We start from the raw sequence: 22,364 nt of genomic DNA on the forward strand, positions 1-22,364 counted from the left end.
TTTTTAACAAAGCAGTGATAAAGTTTTGAGAAAATAAGAGCCAAAATTTCCCCTAAAACTTATTAGATGCTGTTCTCTTAAATAATTATACACAAATTCCTACTTTTGTGTTCTAATAATCTGAAGATCTTTAATAAGAATGGAAGAAGACTAATAGATTTAAAAGTTCATGTGTCATTGTTTACTTATATATTTTGCCTGCAAATATTTTATGTTCATGAAGGTCATACATTTGTTGATTATTGTTAGGTTTCATTCTACCTCTGCTATATCATTGCTATGCTACTGTGATCAGATGACTTGGTTTTCCTTTCCTTATCTTTCCAATCCGAAGTACACTGTGAATGATACGAGCTTCTTCTTAGAGTGTTCTGAGATCTAAGGGTGAAATTTGCTCTATTTGTGTTAGTTGTAGAAAATAGAATATAACAGCAGTCCTGATGAGTCTGTAAATACATGTTAAATGCTACTAATTACATGCTAATAATACTGATTTTACAAAATCCCCAAATTTTGAATATGCGATGCCTATTATACCAGAGAAATTTATCTGTTAAGAACTTTATTGCAAACTTTGAAATTGCAGAACAAATAAGTTTATATATTCCATGCTAAATAATAACAGAAACATTAGTAAATTCAAGAATAACCAGAAAAATCCGACATTTCACAAATATAATAAAGATATATTTCCTGTTTGCTAAGCAAATAAGTCATTAGAAAAGATGAAGAATATATACTACACAATAATATAGCTTGTATTACAGTTTTTCAGGCTTTTTTTTTTTTTTCCCCCTCTGGTATCTGCAGTGTTCCATGACACAGAGCTCAGAACTGAAGACAGAGTCAGGATAAGGAGAGGCAAAAGTGAGAACATGACACCATTTTCAATTTCTTAGTACTTGGTTTTCTGGCTTTCATGATTTATAACAACATTTATTTTTATATACACCTCATTATGTCACTGTTAGTGGTAACTCCTATTATTATTTGATTTATATGCCATATAACTAAATTAGAACATGGAAGAAGGGCTGACTGAAATTCTTTCTTTCTTGTTCAATGTAGAAATAGGGTAAAGAAGCGATGTGCTCATGAAGCTTATGACATTGCTTTCTTAGCACAGTAATATTCTTTTAATATAATCAAATGTTCTGTATCTTCTTTGGCTACAGCTGAAAGTGCTTTTTACCTCTGAAAGATGACTAAAATTAGCATCTTAGAGAAAAGACGTGCCATCGTGCTGTCCCATCCCATCTCCTCATTCTGCTGAGCTGTTTTTTACCGAGGTGCTTGCAGGCGCCCCAGAGGGCTTGGGGGATGCGCTGGCTCGCTTCTGCTTCCCAAACACCAGCAAAGTTCTGCCGGCAGAGAAGCTTGTTTTTGGACACGTGCAAGCCTGGAACGGCTCTGAGGATGCAGGTTGCCTTTATGGTGAAATCCGTGATGAGAAGTACCATTTAACTTTGTCATGTGGGCAGGTTTCATCCAGAAATCCTTTAGGGTTTGGTGTGGAATTCCACATTTTTGTAGTCCCTTTCAGATGAGCAGTGACTGGAAATCTCACTTCTAGTTGTAGTGGTGTTTGGTACCATTGGCTTTTTGCCTGGGACCTTGGCCTCTTTCTGGTGTTTTGTTTGCTGAAGTTTGTGTTTTGAAAGTAAGAGCTATGTGAGAGTTTCCACTGATGCCAGTTCCTAAGAAATTAGATGTTTGATTTCTTTTACCCAGCATCCTAGTTAAACATTTACAACACTGCAAATAAAATGGCTGAAAAATACAAGCAATTGAGAGTGGTAATCCAGCCTGGGACGTGTATGTGGTATTTACTTTTGGCTTCTGGGAAGCTCTTCATTAAAATATGGAACTTACTTTAGAGAAGTGTTTTAGCATATGCATGAGAATACTTTTTGCCCGTAGTTGAAAAATACTTCAGCGTACAAAAAAGTGAATGCACTTTTCAATTTGAAATGTTAACGTGCGCTGCTATCCATTCTCCTCAGTCATGAATAATGAATGTGGGTGGCAGAGCAAAGGGCAGAATATGCAAGTCATGAATTCATAAGTCAGCTGAAAATTTCTCTATTTCCTTTGGAGGCATTTCTGTGGATTATGGTTATCATTTTCAGTAAGTTTAATGCTGATGCATGATCAAATCTAGGAATTCAGAGAACTGGTTTATAACTATAACTTACCCCATATTCTGCTGGTAGCTAATAATATGAAATAATATGGTAATACGAACTATATGAAATCAGTTTCTAGGAATAACTGTTGAAAGAGTGCAGTATTTTTTTTAAACGGTGACTGTTGATAGTAATAACGCACCTGACAAATACTATCATTTTTCCTTATCCACTGCATTATGTTCTCCGTAAGTTGCACAATACAGTGTAGATTTTTCAGAAAGTTCTAATGGGAAATACGCTGGGGACTTACTTGCATCATATGAGAATATTTAAATAATAAAAATACACTCGACAAACTTTGTAACAAAGCTGTATTCAATATCTGAAAAAAAAAGGTTTTTTTTTTTTTTTTCTGTAAGCAGAACTTTTTTACAATGAAGTTGTGGAAGAATTCCATTATCTGCTTACAAAATTATCTGCAACATTATCTGCTTACAAAAAGACCAAAAGGTTTGTGAATATTAACATAAGGCTTTTGTAACAATGCTACTTCACACATTTCAGCTTAGTAACCCATGTGACATTAGTTACCCAAGGCGTATTTTTTTGAAACTATAAAAATAATTACTCTTGACAGATGGAAGTGAGGTATACTTATTTTTATAGTATTTTATAATCTCCAGAATGAGTGTTGTATACATTTGAAGAAACGTGTTTTTCCTCTCTATACAACAAAAGTATGTCCATGATTATACTTAGAATATTTATTTAATTTAATTAATGATGATACTTCCATATCTTTCATATCCTTACTTCTGTGATGTTAGCTGGAAATAAAACAAAAAAATAAACCCCATCAACATATGCATTTAAAAAGGATATATTTATATAAAGAAAAAACAATTATTTTCCTAAGCCAAAGGTTAAAAAATACTGTATGTATATAACTTGAGAAATGCTGACCAGATTCTTGCTTTCATTTGTATTTTCAATGCCTGCTGATAACATTCTGGCTGATTTCAAAAAGAGATTGAGAACAGTATTCTGATGCAGTTAAATAGAACATGGTTCCTACTAAGGTACAATGAACATTTTTGAATATTGAAATAAATAATACTCAAATTGAGTTAAAAAATATGTATGTATACTCCCAAATATCACAGCTATAAGTAGATTAATTTTGTTCATATTATTAACACATTGGCTGACAAAATTTAATTTAAATCTGTTTTTATTGTATGGTGGAAATAGCTGAACTAGGCTATGTTTTAATGTCATTTCTTTCTGTTTTCCTAATTACACTGCTAGAACGTGATTTAACTCAAAAGCAAATAAGAGCTGTAAATAGGAGCTTTGTCAGAAAGTGCTAGTGTGAAACATTAAAGTCACTCTTAAATCTAAATTCAGAATGTGACAAAATAATCTCCTGCATACCAGCCTGAGGAGTCTCAACCCTGTGTGTTCACCTTGGAGAAGGTAATTGTACTTTTGTGCCCAGAATCAGAGCCCATCCCTGGTTACTTCTTCCCCAGAACTGGAGTCTGTATACGACATTGTTGTGTTTCAGAATCAACCATTCTGAATTAAAAAATGTCCGTAACCAGATTGCATGGTCAGCTGTATTTTTTATTCCTTAAATATTTTCTTTGTACCAATATCTGTAATTGGATTACTCTATTGTCTTTTTTTTTTTTTTCCAGCAGCATCTGCCTTTTTTATTGTAGGGAATGAATGTTAGCTGGAGAAACAAAGCAGGTATTTATTCCTGTAATTCTTATTGAAAGAGCCTGGATTATTGCAGCTGTCCTTTTTTTTTTTTTTTTTTTCATGGCCCTTTACAGCATGCTCATCACAGGAGTACGTCAGTAGCTCACATTCATTCATTTATTTCCGTAGGTGGAAGAGAGCTTTAATATCTCGATCTTACAGACTGGAAATCAATGGATCACTGTCAGAACAAAGCTTAGCATTCAGGTGCCTTGTATTTCAAGCTCGTTGCTCATTACTGTTACGGGAACAAGTGAAGATTCACATTTCAGTTAACCTTGGTTGTAATTGTTAGGTTTCAGTTGGGGGTTACTAGCCGAAATTTTGATTGAGGTGAGTTGTTCTATTCAGACACAAAGCATTTAAACAAAGCAGTAGATCTATTTTTTTCCCTGCATTTGGTTCAGTTCCCTCCTATTCCCTGGCTTGCTTTCCTGACTTCTGTGTGCTTGTCTTCTTCCTTTGCTCCACATTAGGTCATAAAATCAAAATCTAAATTCTCAAACTGTGATGCCTGTTTGACTCCCTCCTATTAGTTCTAGTAGCATTTATTCATTCCTGTACGTTGACTTCATACCCCTTTTACTATGTTCAAAGCTCTCTTAAATCTACTCTTCTTATGATTTCTCTCTTCTAGCAGCTTAAGTAACCAAGAGATAGTAAAAGGCAAGAGCTGGGAACAGGGCCTGAAGTCTCCAGCGTGGAATATCTGAGTCTCCCTTTGTCACACGGTGCCTGTGAAGAACAAACCACACTGGTGCTTGCTTGTGCTGTCTCTGCCTGCTAGGTCTCCTGATGGGCACGAGGGAAAGAACTGCAGAGTCTTGACATCCGACATACCCCGTTTGATGGTTACACAACTTCTCTGAAACAATTTATTACCAGAACAGACAGTTTACATAGAAAGAAAAAAGTGCATGAATCTTGCAGAGTCAGCTGTTTTGTTAAGCCTCTCACAGATGAGATAGCTCCCATTCCTCAATGCACCCGTGCTGACCCATGAAGTCAGTGGTCACCTTGGTCTTCTGCTACACCATAGATTGGTAACGCATAACTCAAACCTCACAGCAATCTGTTGCCTTGAATGATTCCCCCATCTCATTCAGGGCCACACAGAATTAGTACGAAAGCTGAACTCCCTCTATTCCCTCTAAGAATAGGCAAAGTCCTGTTGAGTTGCCGGTGTGTTCACCTGGAACGAAGGAAAAAGTACAGTAAGTTTTTACCTGTCCCTCACTGGGGCACTCTCACATCTGGAAATAAATAAAAATAAGGAGTAAGGGATCTTTGCGTTATCAACCCTTCTTGCTTCTGACTTTACTAGTAAAGAAATAGCACATTGCTTACTTGAAACAAAGGATTTGTAAAAACAAACAGAATTATAGGAGACTAATCTTAAGAATACAGTCATAAATGAAATGTAGAAGCCCTTTTTGCATAGAATCTCATTTGAAAACAACGAAGAAAAGGAAAGACACTGAACCATGGTAGAGAAGCAGTTAAATTTCATAACTGTTTCAGTTGAGATGTGTAGTTTGCCAAAGTTGCTATTCCCAAAGCATGTCATACTTGCCAGTTCTCTATCGGATTTGACAGAGGATGATCTAAAAAAAAATAGGCAGCAACAGCAATGTCACCCTAAAAAGTCATTAACTGCTTGTGTTGTTTACGGCAGTATAGCTATGAACATTGCCAGTCCTACATTTGCAAAAACCTTTGGTACATCTTTGTTTCAAAAAATCAGTTCTAGAAACACAAATTACAAATCACAGCCCATTATGAAATATATGGTAATAGCTGTTAATTGTGTCATTATATTCACAATATTGTTAATCAAGATTATCTGTTAAGCTATTTTGTTCCTTTTGATAGATACAAACATTCCCAATTTGCTTGCATAAGAATAAGCATCAAGAAAAGAGTACTGAGTTTAAAATTATTTCTAAGCACAGTAAACCAAAACCATTAAGATTTTAACAGATTATATTATATTATATTATATTTATTTATTTATTTTTTCCCATGTCAGTCAGGTAATACAATATTCTCAACGTTGTAAATTTATCAGCTTACAGCATTCCCGGTTGCTTGGTTGCTTTTTCGTATAAAACCTTGACTTGGGCAAGAACTGCAGTTCTCAGCACAGCGAAGATGCTTTATAGTATATTCCCTGTGCTGGGCAGACCCAGGCAGAAAATAAGAGCATTTTGGGGAGATCTAAGAAAAATTGCTGAGCAGTCTTTCAAGGGACTAATGGGTGTATTTCCGAGTGCTCGCTGCCAGCTTTACATGAGGGGAACGATTCTTCCGTCGTTGACAGGTCAACTGGCCATAGCTGTTAGATTTCTGATACTTTTAATGTAACAATAAAAAGAAACTTGTTTATGTAATTTTCATATTTCTTGTCATGTTTCCCCGTCACAGGCTTTCAGTTCTCTGAGGTGAGCGAGCAGCCCGTGAGCACAGGCCAGGGAGGGAAGATGATGCCTTTGCTGCTAGCCGTGTTTCCTAGTAGTGGGTTAATACAAGAGCAGTTTATCTGAAGATAAAAGTGGTCTGGAGAACAAGGTGAATGGGAAAAGCCTTTTATTTGGAGGGTTATGCTAGTCTGGATTGATTATATTGTGGAGTAAGGTGCACACCCGAGGAAATGAGCAACTGATACAAGGGAGAAGAGGGTGTTTTGAAAATGGCTGCACCATGTTTCTTCCAAAATTCTATTGCAAGTCTCTTGGTGGCTTTTTCAAACTTGATTTTTTTGTTATTGGTGTGCACTACACATTTGTAGCAAGAACAAGGTATTGACTTCATTTGGAGCTGTGTTATTTCAGTGTTTATAACAGAAACAGGCAACTTCTGTTCTGGAAATATAGTTCTACCTGGGGAAGAGATTGATGGTCCAGGCTCACCTAAACTATTTGTCTGCTTCTGCAGAGCTCCTCTGGTCTGAGCTAGGCTAGTTACACTGGCTTAAGGACCACTTCATGTAATGAAGGTTTTTGTCACATAGAATCTGGTCCAACTTATGAGGTGAAATTTTCTGTTGTTTCTACAGGCACCAAATAGTATGACTTTTTTTTTCCTCACACCTCAACTTTCCAGAAATTCAAAGCTAAGTAAGGGATGTGCAGGAATTTTCTTTAAATAGTGGGGAAAAATAATAACCTTTTGTTAATAACTCATTCTAGAAACATTGAGCCTTGGTAGATATATTTTTGGATCATATAAAAAAGAGGAAAATGAGATTAAATTGCTTATGTAACCTTTATTATGGCTTAAGCTACCACGAAGGCTATAATTATGGGAGTGGTTCTTGTTGACTGCTGAGAAGTCCCTGAGCAACATGCTTATTTATGTATTCAGCTAAATGAAATAATTACAGAGCTAACATCAACCAACTGTTCTTTCATGGAGGCTTCTTCCATTGTTCTGCATTCTTTTGAAATAATGAAGACACTGAAAACTGCAATTAAGAAATCTACTTTAATCATTAAGATTCAAAATTAATTCTGGAATATGAATATAGGTATATCTATATATACAACTTTAACAATCTTGCTCTCATATCTCCACAACATTTTATTGACAATATTGGTTTACTCTGAAGAACATCCTTATACATTTTCTATACAAAGGACTTTTCTATCCAGTTTGCTTATTTAGACATGGGCAGTACTGGGCAGATGTTGGGAAGAGGAAATTTTTGGTTTAATCATATAATAAAATCTAATGCTTTTTTGGAAAGTAGATTTTTGTAAGTAAGTTATTGTCATTTACTGAGCAGCTGGGAAAAGGCAGTACTACAACTCTAAAAATTATTGAGGAAAATTCAATTCCTGTATTTCTCAAGTTTGGCACTGAAAATTGTTTGGGACATTTGACTGTTTCTGCTTTTATGTCTGTATGTCAACAGTTCATTTTAGAAGAGGTTAATTGTAGCACCCACCTTGTTTCATTATGCAGGCCTGCCTTAATGAAAAATTCCTTGAATTTAACCCGGACTCCCACGGAGCCAGCACACTCTCAGATTACCAGTGAAACTGTCAAGAGACAAATAATTTTTTATTTAGATTATGTTCAGTAACTAATGAAACGGGTCATTAGTTGAAGAAATGGGAATATTGACTAGTTATTTAACCTATACCCTGTGTTCTGTGCATAGAAGCCAGAGGTCCTCAGGGATGGGGAGGAGTTCTCACCATTGCGTTGTTAAAGATTTTACATTATGTTTGTACAGGGACTAAATTAAGGCTCCACACCAAACTAAGTCTCATATCATTCTTACTTTCTGAATATTTAACTTTGCTAACTAACCTTCCTTGTAATATAAGAGGCATATATGTGTGTGCATATATATTGATATAAACATATATGGAGTTTGTCTTAAGCCTGTCTTAAAAGACAAACAGGCTAACTCATTGATATTTTATTTTTGCTCATTTTTTTCTTTAAATTGTAAACCAGGCACAACAGGTCATTGCACTTAACTAATTTCCTGATATAGAATGATACTGTCAAACCTGTGCACAGGAAGTATGAAGACAGCTCATAATGACTGTTACTTCTGGAATCCACTGGACTTCCATTTTTAGGTTTACTGTTCCTCTACAGCAGGTAATTAATTTCCTTGAAAGAAAGTGGTTTGACAAAAATAACTTGTTAAACCAAACTTGAAGCAATAGGTGTTTTTATATATACCAAATTACTTTCGTCATGGCGACTATTAAAGGGGAGATCAATAATTGATGATCCAATTACTGGCTTACAGAGGCTTTTATTGTGGTGTCAAGGTGATGAAAAACCATCTTGCATTGATTTTTTTTGCTGCCACTCCTGCTCACTGAATCAGCAGTTGCACTGCATGTTTCTAGACAGTTCATGGCTTGTGTGCTGCCAGGGATGGATGAGATGCTTTGGATTTACTGCTGTGAATTATCTCTTGTTTCTCAAACCAAATCATCTCAACAGCGATGTGAGACTATGTCATGTCTGCTGCAGTTTTATAACCAGTTTTGAGAAGCTAGCAGCTTGAGTTAATTAAAAATTATACTTGTTTACACAATCAGAAAGGCTGTTATTAGTATGCCGCCTGGGAAATATTACATCAGCTTTTAAGAAAGAAAGGAACTGCTGTGATTGGTATTGAAATGCTGTATCTCCTGGTTGTGAATCACAGTATTATACAATCTTTTCGGTTGGAGAAGACCTTTAAGATTATCGAGTCCAACCATCACCTAACGCTACCAAGTCCACCACTAAACCATGTCCCTAAAGCACCACGTCCACACGTCTTTTAAACACCTCCAGGGATGGGGACTCCACAGCGTCCCTGGGCAGCCCGTTCCAATCCCTAACCACCCTTTCCATGAAGAAATTCTTCTGGATATCCAATCTAACCCCCCCAGAGGAACTTCAGGCCTCACAACCTATCAACCTCGCTGCAACCACCTCGCTGCAAACTCATTTCAGGTAGTTTTAGAGAGAATAGTTTAATATTAAACTAGCGATGTATATACCACACTAGTTGTATTTCTCTCTTGATTGTTAGGTAGAATTTTAAAAATTACCAGTGCCTTTCTGCATAATGCAAATTGACAATTACAGACAAGGAAATAAGTTATCCTAACTCCCGAGTGGTGTTCAAAATGCCTAGCTGTTCAAGTACAGAGTACGGAAATGTTTGTTTTTAAGGCTATTCATTTTTCTGTTCTAAAATCTATGTTTCCTCATCAGTGATCAAGATATTTAGAATGAGTTTTGAGTCCATTTCTGTGCCAACTGAGAGCTTGTCCTAAGTTACTGGGAATACTGTACTCAAAAATGGGAACTAGATCTTTTCCTCCTCACCCTTTTCCTCCAGCTGTCCTTCTAGGAGAACAGCTATGTGCAAGGGTAAAAGTGGGCGTTTTCTTCCCTCCCAAACAAAACCTAGTAACTGAACAGAAAAAGGCAATGGTGAACAGGAACTTAGATGGTTTGATTATTTTACAAGATTATTTATAATCAAAATTGTAATTATTTTGATTTTGTAAATGATATTTTATGTCTCTCTATTTTATTATGTTATTAGATACACACAGATACATTCTTTGGTCATTGGTTATCTTGTATTGAAAATCACGAATATTTCTCAATACCACTGTTTGGTAGCAAAATATCATGGATCCTGACTGGAAGAAGTAGAGAGAAGGGAAAAAGATGTGATCAATGAAGCAACTAGCTGATCCTCAATCTTAATACATGGAAGGCTGTTAGGTCGTTGATGGAAATTGATTATAGATAATGATGTCCCTATAGTAGGAGGCATCTCTATGTTAGTAGTGTCTCCTTTCATTAACGTTATCTCTATGCGACTTTGGAGATAAAAATATAGGCTGCTATTGTGAATTAATATATTTGATTCTTTAAAACTAAGTTAAGAAGATTTCCCTTTCGTTCCTGACATGTTACTATTTCAGCTTTACTTATGGGTGATTGTTCTCTTGATTAAATTAATACAGCTCTGTCATGAATACAACTGACATGCTAAGTTTATGTTATTGTTTGTGAATTTGACATCACATCTCACAAAGAATCCGTTCCCTTGCTTTCTGTTGTGGTCTTCTATTGGCTTGACTTGGTAACTACGAGTCTTGCTTAGTAATCAGGATATACTGATTCAGAGTGGCTTACTGTTATTTTCTATAGTAATTAATGTTGACATCAAAGTTTTAAAGCTTGAAAGTAAGTAAGTGCGCTCTACAAAAAGTTACCTTTTCTGTAATTTTTAATGTCTAATAAATATTAGAGGGATCTGTTCATGTACATGTATACATGTTAAGAACATGAATATACGTTTTTATTATTTGCATTGGCTCCAGCTATTGTAGTAGCCTCAAATTTATTATTTGATGAAAACATTGGTATAGACGCCCTGTCAGTAGATGTTTGTTTCTGGAAGAATTAAAAATATGCATCTGGTGAAGCACTGCCTTGGAAAGGTAGCGGGCTCATATGTCTGTCCAAACCATCCAAAAAGAAATAGGTTCATATTTAGTATTCAGTGCATGTGCAGTAAATCCTGTGCCCGTGAGACTTCCAGATGCCAGGCAGTCGTATTGGAGCTACTCTGCCAGTCTGTCAGGCATAATTTTGCCAAAGTCACAACTTTAGGATATGAAAAGAGTGTTTATTTGGGGAAATGGAGATAAAGGGTAAGCCAGCACAAAGTGAGCTGCGTAAGAGAATATGGTCTGCTATTGCCAAATGGATTTTTCCTGAAGCTACTTATTTCTTCAGTTTAACTAAGCCTCCTTTGGTGAGTGTAAAGTAACCAGTAACAAATACAAAAATCGAACAGAAAACAGGTATCATGAGCATACAAGACCTGAAACTGTTTCTTAAACATTGCAGCTGTTTCTCACAAATTTTCGTGGTTCTCTAATTATAAGCTGGGTTCTCTTCCAGGTTGCTATAAGGCTAGTTTCCAGCTGGCTTGGCAGCTTTTCCTGTTGCCTTGCTGTTGGCAGCAAGGCAGTTGAATGTGCCTGATCTAATTTCAAATCTGAGGAAAGAATTTGTTGAACATGTGCAGATGAGTTCCCGCTTGTGCTGCAGCTCCACCACGTCCCAGAACCATTGGATCTTCTGTGCTTGTATGACAGAGCTGTGCATCCCTAGCAGTCGTTTTCCAAGGTGATCCATTTTCTGAGCCAGCCAGATGGAAAACACAGCTTTTAGCAACCTTGCAGACACCGGTTAATATCCATGTGCATTAAAGCTGAGAGCTCGTTAACTTTCAGTAGGCAGGCCTGTGAAGAGAGGTAGGCTTATTTATCACACCTAACTAGGTTGCCTACTTGTAGGTGATGGGAATGCCCTCTGTGTTACAGCGCTGCTGAAATGAAGGCCAGATACAGGATTGTTTAATGGTATTAATAGGTTTTACTCTGCCCTGCATTACTAATAGTGCTGCTTTCCTCTTTTGAAGGGTTTCTCATTTAGGTATAGGCAAGCTTGTTCAAGGAGGGACTTGCAATGAAGCTGTCAGTTGGAAGATTGGGTTGGAGGCATGCGTGACAAAGACAGATAGGCAAGGAAGATGTGTGAGGTCATCCCATGAATATAAGTATGGTCTTTGTGGATGTGAGTAGGCAAGAAAATGGAAAAAGGCATGCCCTGTAAGAAGGGATTGAAAATTTAGGCTGAATAATAAAAAAGTAGTAAATTGCTTTTGGATACTTACTTCTGGGCACTGCCTAGAGCTGCTGTCTCTTCTAAGCTTTCCGCAGTGTGCTTTCCGTTGTATTCTGCTGAAGGAATTTTCTTATCCTTGAAATACTTTGGCATAAGCTCAATGTGTCCTACAAAGAGAGGAGAAGGAAATGGGAAAGTGAAAATGCTGCAAGAATGGTCAGAAGTGTAACTTGGAGTAAACATCTTCCTAGGACAATGCCTTAAAGACAATAACACGAGAGATACATCCATAGGATGTTATTCTTTGTTACTTCCAGCTTTCCATGCTCTTGATAGAAATCAAGCAGGGAACACACAACAGAGTTGTGCAAATCTAAAATACTTGATATTAAGTAGATATCAACTGGCAGCGGTGGGCTGGGTGCCCGGTATAAGATGTCTGGCTGTTTTCCTTGACTTCTTCATTACACCAGCCCATTTCCTTGGTGGCCCAGAGTGTGAGTTTCAGTGCACCGCGTCACATGGCAGAGGCCACGGTGTGACAAACCGGGTCACGCTCCTGCTGTCCTCTGGGAGGCACGGATGTAAGTGTACGAGGACAGCTAGCGTGTGCCTCTGTGCGGTCACATGAAGCCCGTCTTCCAGTGTGAGTCTGTTAAGTCTGAACTTTAGTTAAGAAATTCTCATGTTTCTCTCTTTTTCACTTTTTTTTTTGTTAAGCTAACTTAACAAAAACTCCCGCTAACTTTAATATGCAGCATCTTTCTGCAGGAAGTAGACTGTCCATCATTACAGATGTATATGCGGTACCAATATGCTTGCTTTCCATTTATTTCATGAAAAGACCTTTATAAAAGTATACTTGACTGTTATTAAGCCTGTGTTTTGGAAAATCTAATGTTTTGGAAAATCTAATTATGAAGAAAGTACTTCCCATAAATTAAATCCTTCTGGGCAAAACATACTTAAGAAAATACTTCATTAAGTATACTTTTCTCAACAGTGATTCTAAGTCTCAGTTTCAGAAAGAGAGACGAAATGAAACGGCCCTGCTGAAACCTTTTCACCCTTTATATTAGGTAATCCTTTCCATAAAGACTGATATCTTTTCTGATGAGCAGTATTACTAGTATTTGAAAACAAGGCTACATTTTCATGGAGCGGAACCAACGTCTTCTTTCTTAATGACATCTTCCACTAAACAGTATCACTTTGAAAAAAAACGGGAAATCAAGAGATTTTTAAATTCTTAATGACTGCCCCATAGAGAATACTGCCAAAACCCAAACTGGTATAATAAGACTTTCCATAGCATATAAATTGTCAGTGAATGTCTTCAAAAAAGGTCTCTGTTGGTAGAAAGTGCATGTTTCTATGTTACACAGAAATGTGGAGTTGCTATGCTTAAAGGTTTGCCAGCATTTCCATTATAAGGAATGTTTTCAGAAATTCTTCATCTTAGAAGACATTCTGCTGTTTCTGAGTGACAGTGCACATACACACTTTTATCACGAGTGTTATCATCTACCCTTTCTCTGTAGACCAGAGAAGATTTTTTCTGTGGCGGTACCTCTAGTCAATGCCCTCAGGCGCTCTGTGTCATTGTTCTTGCCACCTGGGTATGCGCTGTATGTGCACAGCCCCATTTTGTCTCTTACCTGTTTTGTGGGATGGAGCTCTCTGCTGTTCAGGATCTTCTTCTAACTGTGTAGGTTCTCTTTTATGCCTTTCCTTCTTGGCCAGACTAACTTAGGTGTACACCTGTTGTTTGTAATTAACAAGGGAGGTTATGCAAAACACAAAAATCACTTTTTGACACTTCATCAAATGTAGCAGTCCTATAAATCTGTGGATCCATACATCAGAAGCAAGGTTCCATCTGCTTCAGTGTAGACTTCCACAGGCTAGACATCTACAACCAAGGTAATCACCTTCGCTTCTTTTATTGTCATTGAAGAAAAACAGATTTGGCTACAATTCATGTCAGCCTTAAAGCAGATACATAAAATAACGCAGATGAATGGAGCCAATAACTCGAGAAGCAGTAGACACATACTGTGTGTTTTAGATCCAAATTTTTCAATGTTTTTTAAAAGATACTTAAATGCCATATTTCTGGGTGGGAAAGCTGTTCTAAGAAGCAAAAAATGCATAATCAAGCATTAAAATAGAAGGGGAATGTCAATTGACTAGATTTTTTTTTTTTTAAATACACGTTGCCATTCAAGGTTCCCGTCACTATGGCAAGTTCCCATTGCTGCAGGTTCCTCGTGGAAATGTGGAGGAAGAAGAAGGAAACCTTTTCCTTTGCCTGCATGGTTTTGGCTGTAGAGGCTAACGACAGTAAGAACAAAATATCCTAGAAATCTGTAAGCTTACAAGGCTTCAGCTTTCTGCCATTTATAGAGAAAGGCTAGGTCAGTGATGTGGTTTCTCTCCCAGCCTGGTTTGTCCGTGACATTGATAAGAGCAGAACTCACATATGTCTGTTCTTGTATCCAGCTGCACTCCTGAACTCCTAAGGCATCTGCATGCTGTTATAATGATACTAGCTAAGATTGTATGATGCTTAGCAATATATTTGTTCCTTTTTCCATGAAAGACGGCTTTGATACTGTAGTTTATATAATTTATCAACTAGGTGACATTTTTCCTGAGTCATTTCTGCTGCACATCCTAAAACCCCATTGTCTCAATAGTAAAGCATCTGCTATTGTGGAAGAAATATTTAAAGTATTTAAATAAAGTGTTTTCTCTGGTAGTCAGAATTAAGGATTCAATGTCTTTGTTAAGGTAAAATTATGGTTTAACCGTTTTTCTTGTAGAGAAACAAAAAAACTGTGTCTTTCACAGGACTTTTACCTAGTCAAGATTTTAATATTCATAGAACACTCACTGAGAAACTGTTGTCCAGTCATCTTGTCAAGTCATTCATTGTACCTTAAAGAAGTGTGACTGTACTAAGCAACACGTCTTATAGAAATGTAATATGCTACTGGGCTTCCAGACAGTCTTCCTGTGTATATTTTATTAGTTTAAATATTTTTATTAATAACAGTTTGATTGCATTTAATTAATTTTTATAGTATTTAAAATCTGTTATTTAGCTGACTCTTAATGCTGTGTTAAGGACAAAATCAACATGGACTACAATGGCTTTATCATTTCTAATTTCTAAGATGATTTTTTTGAAACATGCTGCTACCTATTCTAAAAATGATACAGATTTGGAGAAAAAAATGATACAGAAAAAATGATACGGATTTGGACAAAACAGTATGAAGTTGTTTGTTTTCTTACCATTTTAATTTTACAGTAAATGGTGTTTATTATGAGACACCTAAATTAAAGAGAAAGACAACTCCCTACATCTTGACTGAAAAAAACAGGGCAAAATAGTAGGGCAAGAATTGGGAGTGCTTTAATCTGGCAACTGTCTCAGTTTTACATTTATAAAAGGACTTACTGTAAGATTTTATTTTGTTTTGTTCCTGAAATGAGAAAATTGGAAGTTCTGTTGTAGGAAAATAATCAACGTATTATATTTTTACTGTATGAATGGGAAGTTTTAAAAATTGCAAGTTATCACTCAGGTATATGTGTATGTATTAATGTATGTATATTACTATTTTGGACAGCTTTAGTTAAAAGAATAAAAATCAAGAAAAAGAATCCAGAGTTTCTATATCTAACTAAAAGACAGTATGTATGTTTCAAGTGTGGGTGTGCACAGCCCAGACTGCTACAGCCCAACACTGCTCAACACTTGCTCGTATAAACACCTATAGGATGAACTTGTGTACGTATAGCACATCTCTGCTGTGAAGTACAGTTACTGGAAAGTTATTTACTTTCAGTCTTTCAGTGTATGCCTGTTATCAGGTGCTGTGGGCATACAAATTCCAAGTGAAGACTAGACAAGTATTTGGTGGCTAGGTATATGCACATTCACAGTGGGAAAGTGTATGTATACGGTGAGTACATCCCAGGGAACTCAACTTTTCAATAACTTGTTTTCCTATTTTAACAAGTTATTTCCTATTTCCTACATAGACAAACAAGTGAAAGTTGAGTTTGATAGGAATCCTAGCTCTTGACAAGTTCATGCAAAATATATATGTATAATTTATAGGGGAAAAAGCTTGAATAGGAGAGCTGGCAAAGCCATCTCAATTGCTATGAATAATGTGTGTGAACATTAAGAATGCAGATGAATTTCATAAAGGGTAGATGAATACTGTGTTCACTGGAGAACAGCAAGGATGTAATAACTACACTTGTGGATTCCCTTCTGTTGGCTTCTTTTGTAATATAAGTAATAGTCAGGGTTGTTGCTGACAAATTTAAAACCTTAAAACAGGGCCAGTAATTTGCAGTGGTAGATTTTTACTCCTTAACAATAGATACCTACATTTAAACTTAGTCATTTCAATGAAAATACACCATTTCTCAGAAATAGCCAGGAATTAGAATTAGTAAGAATGATCTGTTTTAACTATTCTGCTTATACAGCCCATTTCATTTCAGTGCTGTGCTCCTAGAATTAGGTGGCAAATTACCGGGAGCCAAATTACAGCTTTTCAGTCAGACTGTGGTTTCGGGCATAGAAATTGTATTGATGACACAGAAGATAACTGCTAGGAAGAAATAGTATGGGCTCATGTGCTTTTTGTTCCTGTAGCTAAAGTGATGTCATCATTAGTGTAATGAGGTGAATTTTCCTCACTTTAAGATTCCACTTTCCCCTCTACTCAGCATTGGTGAGGCCACACCTGGAGCTCTGTGTCCAGTACAAGAGAGAAATGGACATACTGGAGAGTCCAGCAGAGGGCCACTGAGATGGTGGAGGGCCTGGAGCACCCCTCCTGTGAGGGGAGGCTGAGAGAGCTGGGACTGCTCAGCCTGGAGAAGAGGAGGCCCAGGGGATCTCATCACTGTCTGTAAATCCCTGAGGGGAGGGTGCAGGGAGGACGGAGCCAGGCTGTGCTCAGTGGTGCCCAGTGCCAGGACAGGAGGCCCTGGGCACAAACTGGCCCCCAGGAGGCTCCCCCTGAGCACCAGGAGCCCTTCTGTGCTGTGCGGGTGACGGAGCCCTGGCACAGGCTGCCCAGAGGCTGTGGGGTCTCCTCCTTGGAGCCCTTCAGAAGCCGCCTGGACGTGGTGCTGGGCACCCTGCTCTGGGTGTCCCTGCTTGGGCACGGCTGGCACCGGGTGGCATCAGAGGGCCCTGCTGGCCTCAGCCGCTCTGTCATTCTGTGAGGATAAATTTTTAAAATACATTTTAAAATCAGGATTTGTAAACGAGGCAGTTGTGTAAACTGGAGCTCTTGCCATCTTCCAGATACCTCTAAATGTGTATTAGTACAGTAAAGGGTAGATCTTCAAGAGCTCACTGATGATTTCACTCTGTTCTCCTGAAGTGATGTCTGTGGAGTTGGAGGTAAGAAAACCCTGAAAGTTCCTTGCCAGTAAAACCTTTTGCAAAATATTAGTTTTCAGAAGAATATTTCTTTTCCCCTTTACAGGATATCCACATTTTTAGCCATATGTAGTCACTACACTTCAAGCCATATGGAGTTAACTGCCATAAACAGAGGACAGTTTTGATCAGAAACTCCCATTTTAAAATGTTACCTTCCCTTCAAAGAATCAAGAAAAACAGTTTGTAGTTTTACAGCAGGCACATTTATTACTTAGAAAATATGACTGAATTAAAGCTTCAGAATAGTTTCATGAGGTCCCTTATCATTCCTTTTGTGAAATGAAAGGATGTCCGACATGCTGCTTGTTTCTGCAAAATGTTAGGGACTAAGTTCAAACTGGAAGTGTCTGTTTAAAAAGAAAACCTTGATATTCAATGCATGTTCTTCTTTAAAATAGAAATGAGACTTGATCTTGTTTCCAGATGACATACTGTATATGTTAGGAGAAAACAAGTGGGGGAAAAAAAATCATATTGCTCATTGTATATAGTAAATCCTTTTGAGGAGACTGTATTTTACTTTTCTAAAGCATGCATTAGCTTTTTGTAGCTTAGTTTTATGGGGTTGTATCTGTGCATCATTTCTGCAAGGTTTTCTAGACAAATTTTCAGGCTGTGCTTAGACCTAGTAGTTATATTTCACAAACCTTTTGGTGTACTTTCAGAGGAAGTAGCTGAGCAATGTCAAAGCAGGATCTGAGGTAATGGAAATAGAAAAGTGCTGTTTGTGGTCTGTATTAAGAGCGGAACTGCACTGGTTTAGTGTTCTCTTGGTCAAAAGCCAACATTTGGTCCTGCACACAATAATATCGTAATCATATCTTGCATACAGTAACAAAATATTTTTTCATGTAGCATGTAGTAACAATATTGTAAAAAAAAACAAACAAAAAGGAACACTGATAATTCAAAATGCGTGGGCTTAATTCATGATTTAAGGTACCTACGTGAATGAGAATGCTTTATTAAAAGACACGAATCACTCCCCAGTTCTGTGGACAGCAGCATTTAGGCTTTTTGTTTAAAACTGTGTTTTAAACCTTTCTTCTTGTCATCTGTCTGCCATACATGTTAAATTCGGATTCTATAATATATAAGAGACAAATATCCCTTGTTAGAATCATAAATATTTATTTTCAGCTTCGAGATACTTACACTTACAAGTATCGTCCTGAGATTTAACCAGTAGACATTTCTCTGGGAATTTCAAGTGAAGTTGATATGTTTTTTATAAGATATTTTATATATCTGTTTTTCTTATAAATCTGTTATATTTTAACAGATCATTCAGCCCTCCTTAAAACGTTACCTACAGTACAGCTGAATATACCGTACCACTGCTCAAGTATTTTATGGAAGTGATCAGAAGGAATACTAGTTTGTAACGGAAAAGCAAAGTCTGTTCCTTAAGACAAGAAACAAAAACTGTTTCTGTAGTTAATGATGAAAACCTGTCCTGTAATCAAATGTTTTCCTTTCTGAAAATCATTACAAATACAATGCAATTTGCCTTATCATTTAATTTACTGTAGCTAATAGTATGCAAACAGTTAAAAATTGGGAACCAGTGATGCTTTACGCTGTACATAACTATATGCACACCTATACACAAGCAAACGTACCCACTTCCTCACTGTATTTCATATGCCATCTACTCAGTTGTTGGCATCTTAAGTTTTTCTTGGAATTGTTTTCCAAGTCCCGCTAGCAAGGGTTATGAATCAGATAGGATAACCAGCAGTCTTTACAATTTTACTGTATCTTTTTCTGTCCTTCCTTTCACCTTTCCTTTACTGCACTATCTTGTCTGTCTGATTCTCGCAGGAGACATGGATTACAACTGGTTGGACCATACGTCTTGGCATAGCAGTGAGGCATCCCCAATGTCTTTGGTGAGACATGTGGAGCCTTACCATTTAGTTTCTTTTGCCATTTCACATTTCCTTTGTTTTATTTACACCTTTGCATGTTTTCTTTTTTGTTTCCTTTTTTTTTTTTTTTATCCCACATCTATAGGGGACAGTCAAAGGGGAAAAAGAAAAACTAGTGAGCAGGCAGTTTTGTCGGATTCTAACACCTTATCCGAGAGACAAAAGAAAATGGTGTGCTTTGGTGGCCACTCTTTGGAAGAGGAGGACTTGGAATGGTCTGAGCCTCAGATAAAAGACTCTGGGGTAGATACGTGTAGTAGCACAACTCTAAACGAGGAACATAGCCATAGCGAGAAGGTACTGAGATTACGGAGCCTGCATTTTAACCTGCTCATTTGGTCTTTGTTTGCTCTCTGTCACTCATTAAAATAGTGCATAAAGTAAAAGACAGGGTGTTTCTAGAGACAATGTAGCATTTCTTAAGGTGCAGAAAAGAAAAACAAATGAAAACTCTCTGCATGCTTGCTGCTTTTATGGTTTGGCAGCCTAAGAAAAAAAAAAAAGAGACATTGTTCTTGGTTGCATAATAGCCTATCATGGTATTACCTTCAAGTGTGAAGTAATTAACAACAAGGATTCTACTGATTGGCTTATTTGATTTACTATGTTCAAACTCCTGGGGCTGAAATTAAATTAATAGTTTAAGTCCCAGGTGAAAAAGGGAGAAAATTGGGTCTCTCTGCACGGAAAAGTTGTTTTTCTTTTTTCCCTTTCACTGTCATGGTTGTTCTTTTGTTTTGTTGCCATGCCATTTTTTGTGCAGTATTGTGCAGCATTAAAGGCTTTGCCATCTGCTTTGGTGATTTTTATTTTTGTGTTTTGTTTGGTAGAGATTATGATCAGTCATTTTAGAGTTATTACTTGTAATGGGAGCAAATTTGTCTGTGCCTGCTAGTTTTGCATGAAATAGAGCATGGAAGTAGTATTTGTCAGTGAAAAAGTGCTATGATTACACAAAATAAAAATATTTAAAATTTTAGTAATTATGTTATGCCAACATACAACGTGTGCCCATGTGTAGTAATGGAATAATAATATGTTCATATGCTCTTTATGTGGAGTAATTAATCCAAGAAACATTTAAATGCAGAGCAACGAATGTCATTTTTAACGTGTTCTATAATTTTTAATATACTACTAATGAGAGAAAGAAGAACAGAAAAATTTTGTTAGTCTTAGAGAAAACTGACATGTTTGGAATAGGGGAAAAAGAAGAAATCTGTGTCTTGCATCAAGTTTTAATTTTGGGTTAAACTTGTCTTTTTGGTGTTACTCTTAATATTGGCCTCTACAGTTGTTTTTGTCAGTACTCAAGTGTGATTGTCCCCTATGCATAGTTATCCGTATCTGTCTGTTCATCAAGATGCAAAGATCATTACAGATATTTACAAATTGGATTTGGTAAAGTAGGTAATGTTACTAAATATTAGAAATACATTGTGATGGACTATATGTCCAAATAAATCTTTACCAGCACAGTTTTGTGTCATTCTGATGCATTAAATATTAGTGTAATCATAACACTTTCACTGCATTTTAAAAATATATCAGGAAATGAAAAGTATTATTGAAATATTTTTCTTTAACATCCTATTCACTGTATTTTCCATTAACACCATATGATAGCATCCGGTAACTTGGCAACCATCCAAAGATGGAGACCGTCTCATCGGTCGGATTTTGTTAAATAAACGACTGAAAGATGGAAGTGTGCCGAGAGACTCGGGAGCAATGCTTGGATTGAAGGTTGGTAATGAATAATTTTGGAATTACTTACAACTCTCAATTAAACTAGCTACCTTTGTAATGTAATAATTCTCATAATACATAGTCTACCTATATCTATAATGTCTTAATCTCAAAAATACTGTATAAAGACATTGTATGTTACTAAGAGGAATTTCACAGGGTCTCTGACATTCTGAAAAAGTTGTATTTTACAGAAAGACTGGACATGTTTTCACAAGTTTGCTGCTCTGCAAGGTGCTAATTGCATCCTTGCTAGGCAGGCCAAGCTCTGTCCACTTTCTTGAGTGTTGAGCATTGCAGCGTGGTGTAAATTCTGTTCTGCAAAAGATGGAAGAAATGTGAAAAATAAATAATCCTTTCTGAAGATCTGGGGGACATCTGGAGATAATGACACTTTGACCCAAAGCAAAGTCTACCACTGTAAATTACTGTTTCTAGAATTTTTCCCCTCTGATGGATTTGCTACATCTTAAATGCGCAAGACTGAAAATTATTAGTACTTATACATTGTTTATTATCACGAAATGGATTTGATTAATTGTTAGATACATTCAATGTTTTGTGTGAATGTTGTAGACTGTTACATTAACAAATCTATTTACAGCTTGAAAGTGTTGAAGCAGTCTAACGAACCATATAGTGTACTTTTTTGGGGGTGCCAATTTATACTACAGTAAATATACAGTACAGTAAAATACAGTACAGTGAAATTTTGAAGTATTTAACTTTCTGTATTTGTATTGTCTTTAAATTACACAGGTAGCTGGAATAGGTATAAACATAACCTGCCATAGCCAATGTTCTGTGGTGTTTGTTTCAAGTATATCTGCCTTATCTGGGCTACCTGAATACCAGAGAAGTCATCGAATTCTGTTCTCCGTTGCCAGTATGGTTAAGTCATTTAAATAAATTCTCATGCTATGAAAATAATTCCTCTTTGAAACAGGTAGTAGGAGGAAAGATGACTGAATCAGGTCGACTCTGTGCATTTATCACCAAAGTTAAAAAAGGAAGCTTAGCTGATACAGTGGGGCATCTTAGACCAGGTATGTATCCATTACAGATCTGTAATGCTGAGTTTCTTTTCTAAGGGTGATAAGAAGAAAGTGAGCTTAATTAGAAGTCAAATTA

The 22,364-nt window shown here is 36.8% G+C and overlaps 1 protein-coding gene and 1 long non-coding RNA gene across 48 annotated transcripts in view; one reads left to right on the top strand and one right to left on the bottom strand.

The window, feature by feature from the left end:
* The window catches only part of RIMS2 (regulating synaptic membrane exocytosis 2), a 462,856-nt gene that overhangs the window by 224,776 nt on the left and 215,716 nt on the right, over window positions 1-22,364 (top strand). For 27 of the 47 annotated variants that reach the window (XM_080580660.1, XM_080580642.1, XM_080580653.1 and 24 more), the window contains 3 exons: window positions 19,570-19,781; window positions 21,111-21,230; window positions 22,180-22,279. In XM_080580660.1, the coding sequence (XP_080436786.1) occupies window positions 19,570-19,781; window positions 21,111-21,230; window positions 22,180-22,279 (432 nt within the window). Of the gene's footprint in view, window positions 1-19,377; window positions 19,446-19,569; window positions 19,782-21,110; window positions 21,231-22,179; window positions 22,280-22,364 lie in introns of all 47 variants that reach the window. The other 20 variants (XM_080580668.1, XM_080580662.1, XM_080580661.1 and 17 more) reach the window with 1 other exon arrangement.
* On the bottom strand, window positions 3,356-13,898 carry LOC308189964. The gene is made up of 2 exons (XR_013946754.1): window positions 12,121-13,898; window positions 3,356-11,686 (listed from the first exon to the last, which is right to left on the bottom strand). It is a non-coding gene; the product is annotated as an uncharacterized lncRNA (long non-coding RNA).

Source organism: Anser brachyrhynchus (genome assembly GCF_964034855.1).
Source record: "Anser brachyrhynchus genome assembly, chromosome: 2".
Taxonomy (NCBI): domain Eukaryota; kingdom Metazoa; phylum Chordata; class Aves; order Anseriformes; family Anatidae; genus Anser; species Anser brachyrhynchus.